The sequence below is a fragment of the Berkeleyomyces rouxiae genome (assembly GCF_048999995.1).
Source record: "Berkeleyomyces rouxiae strain 22BRR77 chromosome Unknown BrBRR77_ptg000003l, whole genome shotgun sequence".
NCBI classification, from domain to species: Eukaryota; Fungi; Ascomycota; class Sordariomycetes; order Microascales; family Ceratocystidaceae; genus Berkeleyomyces; species Berkeleyomyces rouxiae.
In genome coordinates this window covers 3,217,118-3,224,672 of record NW_027396493.1, presented here as the reverse complement: position 1 = coordinate 3,224,672, position 7,555 = coordinate 3,217,118, and the positions used below count along the sequence as shown (strand labels likewise).

Here is a 7,555-nt window from a genome sequence, read left to right as displayed (position 1 = left end):
TTGGGAGGTTTAAGCAGGATCTGCATTATAAAAAGGCTCGTGGCGGCCCTAAACGATAGAACAAAGACTGGCAAAGCAGGGATGTGCCGGCTTTGAGGGATCTTGAGCTTACTTCTGCTACATCGAATCACATCACATCACGCCTCTTGCTGGTCCAGATCTTCGCTGCGGCTTACTTTCCGACTCTTTGTTCTTCTGCTGCTAACTTACACGCCGCGCCATGCAAAGCAAAACGAGAATACTTCGCCTGCCCGATGGCCAGGCCTTTATGGTCACGTCGAAGCCGTCGGGCTTTTTCTTCAAGCACCATCAAGACCAAGAGTCTACAAATGGTTCTTTTGAGTGGACTGTGAGCATCACAGTTGGCAATGAGAGCCCTCCCCAGATGGAATCTCCCCAATACCTCGGACTGATGAATGTCGCTCCGGACACCGAAGGCAGCAGAGGAGAAGCAGAGATTCAACCGCCGTGCCCGGGTGTCTTTGGCATGGCCACACGCCAGGACGATTATCTCTGCATAACCTCCATGCTCGCATCTCCCTCTGCCGTCTCATTTGAGAGACAGGTGGCCATGATGCTATTCGTCACGCTCTATTGGTACTTTGATAACATCCATCCCGCGCGGAGCACCAAGTCTCCCGCAGCCAAGAAGACCCCGATCGAAGGCCAGCCCTACGACGAGTGGCGCGTCAACATCCAGCGTGACGGCGCCTTAAAAGACGACTGTCTGGTTTCTATGTTGCAGCAGATGGGCCTGATAGCGTCGCTGGATAGCCTGGTTGGCACAGCCGAGAGCCCTGCGCAGGACAAGCTGTTTGTTGCGTCCCGCATGTTCTGGCAGCTCCGCAACGAGCTGTTCCTCTATAGAATCCGGGGCGACGCGGCACAAGCAGCCGTGTATTCTTCCAGCTCGCAGCTGTCTGTGTTTCGCCAGCCCCCGCCGCTGATGTACACCACCACCAACGGCATCCGTCACTCTGTGCGGCCAAAGCCTCCCCGGATGGGAGAGCTGTTCTACACCCGCTTCAGCCGGCACGTCAACGCATACATTTCCTTCCGCGTCGCCTCCATATCGCCCACGCCCGTGGCCTACAAGGGGCCGACGGGCCCGGAGCCGGCGTCCAACGCCCACCTACGCGACATGTCAGACACGGCGCTGATCAAAATGTGGATGGCCAAGCCACGAGTCAGCCACTTCTGGGGCGAGTACACCGACGATTTCCTGAACTCGGCGCTGAGCGACCCGCACAGTATCCCGGTCATTGGCATGTGGGACGGCGTGCCCTTTGGCTTCTTCCAGATATATTGGGTCAAGGAGGACATTCTCGGCCAGCACGTTGGAGGCGAGGTGGCCCGCGACTTTGATCGCGGCTTGCACGTGTTCATTGGCGAGGAATGGGCGCGTGGCCGCGTGCCATGCTGGCTGAACAGTCTGGCGCACTGGTGTCTGCTGGATGATAGCCGTACGATGAGCGTCTGCCTAGAGCCGCGGATGGACAATGAAAAGTAAGCTCCCCCTTTCCCCTCCAGTGGCGTCTGGTATAGGGCGATACTAACCCTGAATTATCAGTTTCATTAGACATCTGCGGAACAACATGTTCCACCAGGAGAGGCTGGTTTCTTTCCCACACAAGCAAGCGTGGATGGTGCGCTTGCGTCGCGAGATGTGGGAGGCCCCGGAAATTTGGTAGTTGACATGGTAGAAGGAGAGTAAAAGTAGAAAGTGGAAGATCAAATAGTTGGTTGACTAACTCCGATGTTCATGTTCAGATCACACTAGCTGGTTTATATGGCTAGTGTTGTGACGTCAACTAGAGCACAGTGTTGAGACCGTGCGTAGATCTCTAGCCAATACTAAATATCAATTGGCACTGTCCAAAACACTGTACTGGCGCTGACAATCCTGCAACATGATTGGCCGACCTTTACCATGGGCACATTTTTCTTTCCTTGGCCGCCCGGCACGCTCAAAAAGTATCCGGACGGGCTCTCCATCCGAACAAGGATTTTGTTCTTTGTACTCGCGCACCTCCTACCCCGAAACTCTCAACGAAACTCTCAACGGTCGTCCGTTTTTTTCATCGAAGAGAAAAAAAACCCAAAAACCTCGGCATTCGCAGCCCAATGTCTACCACTCCTGACGTCTGCCCGGTCGATCACAAGGCCATGGCCGCCGCCGCCGCCAAAGCGTCACCGGCTACCTGCCCGGTCGACCACAAAAGCACGGCTGCGCCCGCTCCCGCCTCCGCCGACGCTTGCCCCGTTGACCACAACGCACGCGAGGCATGGCTGCAGCAGGCCCGCGCCGCCAATGCTACTGCCGCCGCCAACGTCGCTCCGCACCCGAACACGCTCTCCTCCACACCGGCGCCACCGGCCCCGCGGTCATGGTCCTCGACACTTTGGTCCTATGTCCCGTTCACATCCTCGAGTGTCGCGTCCAACAGCAGCAGCAACAGCAGCAGCACGTTTGCGCCGCCCGCCCACGCCGCTGCCACACCCCGCCTCGGTATCGACCGCGAAGTTTCCACGATTCCACGCGCCTCCGCAGGCCCCAACAGCGCCGTCGCAGCGCCCAGCGCACGGCCGTCCAACCACGAGATCGAGAGCGGCGCGGACCCGGTGTCGGGCAACTGGATCTACCCGTCGGAGAAGATGTTTTTCGAAGCAATGAGGCGCAAGGGCCACGAGGCGCAGGCGGCCGACATGCAGACCGTCGTGCCGATCCACAATGCCGTCAACGAGCGCGCGTGGCAGGAGATCAAGGAGTGGGAAAAGCCGTATCTGGCTGGCTCTGCGTGCGATGTGCCCCGACTGCATTCGTTTTCAGGCATGAGCACGAAGCTGACGCCTAGAGCAAGGTTCAACACGCTGCTAGGATATCAAGCGCCGTTTGATAGACATGATTGGGTGGTCGATCGCTGTGGAGAGACGATTGAGTATGTGATTGACTTTTATCCTGGCCGGCCCAAGCCAAATGGCCAGCTCAGCTTCTATCTCGACGTGCGGCCCAAGCTGAACTCGTGGGAGGGTGTCAAGATGAGATTCTTGCGCAGCACTGGACTGGTTTGAGGAAGAAACGGCTTGCTTCGTGTAGCCGTATTGTATTATTATTCGGGGCCCTCGTTTTGTTTTTAGCGTTCTGGGAAGGGAAATATCTTGGGCAAACAAACTTATTAGACTCGGCCAGATCAGTCTGTATAAAAGATCTGTGCCAACTGCATTTGTACAAGTAGGAAAGAGAAAAAACTCCAATTTCATTCATAAACTCGTCATGTCTCGTGGGGACCTCTCTACACGACTTGATTGCTTTCTTTTTGGCTCATTGTTTCTTCTTCTCCTACTGATTTCCTATCTAGTTGCCCTTTTTATCGGCGGTAATGATCCTTAGGCGCACAGGGGTTCCCGTCTCAAATGCCGCTGAGTTGGTGTTCCAGCCTAAGCTCTGTAGCTCTGCAATGAACCGGCCATCGCATCCAGAGCCTAGACGAAACTGGCTGGCACCAATTTCAAAGTCGTCAAGAATTTTAGCCTTGGGCCTGAAAGTGCTGGCCAGCTGTCCCGCTGAATACAGCATATCCGTTTGAGCACCGTCCTTGTGAGGCAGCACCCACGCTTGATCCATGGCAGCTGTCCATGCCTTTAGGGAGTCAACAGGCTTAGCCGTATCTTTGAGCATGATCTTGATGTTGCAGAGGTTGTCGCCCTCGGCTTCATGCATCCAAACCATAAAGTTCTCTCCACGAGCGAGTATTTCACAGCTCTTGTGAGATACTAAATCTTTGTAGCATTTGGCAAACGAGATTTTGGCAACTGGTTGGTCGTGTTTGTTGCACACAATGGGTGACCATAAAAGAATGCTCTCTTGTTCTCCAACAGCAATGGGCGTCATAATGCGACCTGACCGAAGGAAAGATCTGTACAAGATGGTCAGGCGTTGGCGGTTGAGGACAGTCAGGTTGACGGACCGAACAGCGCAATAGTTCATGTACAGATGCGCAAGGACCAGGAAAATCATGAGCCAAAAAACAGTCTGGCGATCTTGAAAGATTTGGACAATCAAGGTGCCAACCAACAGTCCAATCAAACCAACAGCAGTCTCTTGACTAGCCTCCTTGGCGTTTAGCTCGGCCATGTTGTCCTGTTTAGCAAAGTGTGACGAGAGTGCGGCTTTGCTGGACCCAGCTGCCACTCCACACATGGCGCGCAACGCCGATGAGATGCACAGAACAAAAATCATGATTGGTGACGGAAGGGCAGGCGAAAATAAGTCTAGGAAGAAGGCTGTGTCGTTGAAGAGGTCGGCCAAGAAGCGATAGCGCTTGCACTCAGGTTCAATAGCCAAGCCGGCTCTGTGCGCAAAGGCGATAGTCGCAAGACGTGAAACGACATCGCGGAAGATGGTCAGGATGAGTGCGTATGTGGCAGAGGTTTCTGCATTGCCGACTCCAAGACCCTCGAGTAGCGCTCGACCTGATAACAACGAGCTTATTGTTGAAAAGAAGGCCTGGAAGGAATCATATGTCTGGTATGATAGGTAGTCGGAGGTAACAGAGTGTGGGAATCCTACAGGTAGGAAGGAATCTGAGATGGTGCGCTTGATCTGGGCAAGATTGAAACTCGTGGATTGAGTGTTGCCATCAACGGTGTAAACCTAGAAGCCATGTTAGGTTGGCGATCAGAGATAGTTACTGGCGTTTTTTTAGCCAATGGCCAACATACCAATTCCATAGAGTCATCCGACTCCTGCGCCCATTTACGCTGGAGTACGCCAGATCTGTCAATCTCTTCAACCTCGACCCTGGCATCGGATTGGAATGGCTTTTTGGCAATGAATTCGCTGTTGATGTGTCTCTTTTCATTGCGATCGCCTTGGAAGCCGGGGATCTTACTGAGACGTCCGTCTTCACTGGAATGCAGGCTTTTCTTGCGGCGCTGCAAGGCGACCGGATCTGCGGCCGGGGCGGTAGCAAGACGCGCCATTGTGGCGAGAGATTCGTTGCGATTCTGTGGCTCTCAAGTTACAGGCGCAACAGTAATTGTGTTTTGTGGTAGGCAATCTTTTGTTGATGAGGAAGCAGAGACGAGGCAAGGAGCTGCGGATGAGAAGAAGAAAATTCAAGGCAAAATGGCCTGTGGGAAAGGTTTTATAGCCAAGATTTCTGAATATTAGGCCGCGCAGGCAACTGCCTGTTGTTTGGCATAAAGTGAGGCACTTGCCATGTAGTTGCTATCCGTGGAGAGTAGGAGCACTTTCTGGCGCTGTCCTCAGATGAAACCATGAAATACAGACCGAGAAGTTGTAAAATGGAAACACTATTCTGCTAAAACGCAACCCATGTTTTGTACTACTATTGACATGCACCAACTTTACGAAAGCTTCGAGGTTGTATGTGATGGTCGTCTTGGCGGCATTGCCCAAAGCCGTTGACTATTTGTTGTGCCCTATAATACTAATGATGCTACTAGTGAAATTATATCCAAGCTAACAAGCGTCTACGCCTTCAAAACATCGCCTGTTTCACTGACAAGAAATTTGTCAGTCTTCTGGGGACCCTGGCCAACACTGGTCATAATGACACGCTGGACACCCTCGGCCAGAGTAGTTCCCAAATCTTCGAGGGCAACGGCAGGGCTGATGGAGGCGTAAGCCGCGGGGTCTTTCCAGCCGCTGGCTTTCTGGAGAGCCGAGAACAGAGTGCCGACAACAGCGGCAGAGTCAGCCTCCTGGTAATAGATGACGGGATTGGCACCGGCATCAAAAGTGTAAGCCGCGACCATCTTGCCAGCAGCCTCGTTGATCATCTGGACAATGCGGACAGCGACCTTGGAGTAGTCGTTCATGTACATGATCGGGGGGTAAGTATCAAGACAGGTAGCATGGAAAGAGTTGGAGTCGCGCATGGTGACCTCGGCGAACTTTTCAAAGTCGCGCTCAGCAATGGCCTTTTCCATGGCAGCCATGTGGGCGGGAACGACCTCGGCAACACGCTGCTTGAACATTCCAGAGGTGGCAACGGTCTGCTGCATACCAGAAGTAGAAGGGACCAACTTGCGGCCAGCGCTGACAACCAGAATCAAGGCACGCATCTCGGGCCAGTGCTCAACCGGAGCAACAAGATCAGCCATTGAGTCAGAGCCATCCTCCTTCTCACCCATTCTCCAAGCTACGTAGCCACCAAACAGGGAACGGCAAGCTGAGCCAGAGCCCTGGCGCGCAATCAGGGAGAGCTGAGAAGGGGTATCGGGGAGCTCGTAGAGATCGGCAATGGCACGAACCAGAGCGGCAAAGCCAGCAGCCGAAGAGGCGAGGCCGGCAGCAGTAGGGAAGTTGTTTTCGGAGACGATTCGCAAGGGCATAGTCGACAGCTTCGGCAGCGAGGCGTCCTTGTCCTCCAGAGCGGCGCGGCGAGACTTGAGCTCACGGAGACAAGCCTGGGTGCGGGCACCAGAGACATCTGAGTTCTCGCCGTTCAAGATCAGCACATCACCGGCGGGGTATGAGGCCGAGCAAGAGGCCGTGGTCAGGGTTCTAAGGTCGTCTTGCGACAAGGTGACTGACAGTGAGCTGTTGGTGGGGAGGTTGAGTTTGGCATCGCGCTTGCCCCAGTACCTATTGGGCAGCGAGGGAGAGGGTTAATAGGGGCCCATGGGAGACTTGGTGAGAGAACACACGCAGAGGGTGTTTGGCAGATCAGACCGACCACTTACTTGACAACGGCGATGTTGACGGGGGCGGTGGTGCTAGCCCGGTAAACCTTGGAACCGGCCATCTTAACTTTTGTGGAAAAATAAACAAAGGAGGGGTATCAAGAAGGGAGTTGAAAACAAGAAAAAGGGAACACGGAGCAAATATCAAGCTGAATGAAGAACTTGATGACCTAGCTGAGAAAATGCTGGCAAGATATGAGACACAAGAAAGAAAAAGAGACAAGACACGTGCCTTGTTGATAAGTGGCCAGAAGGCTATCACGAGCAAACGGAGGTGTTCTGAACGGAGATGTTGCCGTGAATAAAGAAAGCACTGACTGCTCCTACTAAGCGCTCCTGCTAAGCGTCTTTGTTTTTTTCGAAGGCTGGAGCATCGATCACGGCCTAAAACGGACTAGACACCCTGGCCAGCTGGACCTATAAGTATGTGTACACGATACATGCATATCTGGATATTCTTATGTCGGGGTGCTAGTCGGTGGCTATTGTGAATGAGGAAAAGAAAGGAGAGACGGCTTTCATTGTTGTGAATGGCAACTGGATTGTCATCAATCTTTAGCTAGTTATCCATGTGTTTGTTGTTGGTTTTTGTTACTCACACAAACTTCCCCCCTTCTCTCATTTTATCACATGTGACATGATATGCAATGTTGTCACGCTTAAAAAAACCCAACCATTGGAACGCATATTACAACATGAGATCCGCCTAGAGACTATGACCAACAGCTGGCTTGAGAATGCCTCCCCTTTTTTTCCCCCTTTTGGCTCACACAAGCACGCTTCTAGGTGCATCTCGGTGTAGTTATTGTGTTTGGGAACCATAATGTATCCAAGGCAGCTACCA

The 7,555-nt window shown here is 53.2% G+C and overlaps 4 protein-coding genes across 4 annotated transcripts; 2 read left to right on the top strand and 2 right to left on the bottom strand.

Moving 5' to 3' along the window:
- Nucleotides 1–220: 220 nt before the first annotated feature.
- Nucleotides 221–1,691, top strand: BROUX77_004074 (uncharacterized protein; the record flags this gene model as incomplete). Its single annotated transcript, XM_073748796.1, has 2 exons — nucleotides 221–1,506; nucleotides 1,571–1,691. The coding sequence occupies 2 exons, from the start codon at nucleotides 221–223 to the stop codon at nucleotides 1,689–1,691; spliced, it is 1,407 nt and encodes a 468-aa protein (XP_073606499.1).
- Nucleotides 1,692–2,124: 433 nt separating this feature from the next.
- Nucleotides 2,125–3,072, top strand: BROUX77_004073 (uncharacterized protein; the record flags this gene model as incomplete). The annotated part of the gene is made up of 1 exon (XM_073748795.1): nucleotides 2,125–3,072. The coding sequence occupies one exon, from the start codon at nucleotides 2,125–2,127 to the stop codon at nucleotides 3,070–3,072; it is 948 nt and encodes a 315-aa protein (XP_073606498.1).
- Nucleotides 3,073–3,355: 283 nt separating this feature from the next.
- BROUX77_004072 (uncharacterized protein) lies at nucleotides 3,356–4,983 on the bottom strand (the record flags this gene model as incomplete). Its single annotated transcript, XM_073748794.1, has 2 exons — nucleotides 3,356–4,654; nucleotides 4,723–4,983. 2 exons carry the CDS (start codon nucleotides 4,981–4,983, stop codon nucleotides 3,356–3,358), a joined length of 1,560 nt encoding a protein of 519 aa, XP_073606497.1.
- A 513-nt stretch (nucleotides 4,984–5,496) lies between these two features.
- BROUX77_004071 (uncharacterized protein) lies at nucleotides 5,497–6,773 on the bottom strand (the record flags this gene model as incomplete). Its single annotated transcript, XM_073748793.1, has 2 exons — nucleotides 5,497–6,613; nucleotides 6,712–6,773. 2 exons carry the CDS (start codon nucleotides 6,771–6,773, stop codon nucleotides 5,497–5,499), a joined length of 1,179 nt encoding a protein of 392 aa, XP_073606496.1.
- Between the last annotated feature and the right edge of the window lie 782 nt (nucleotides 6,774–7,555).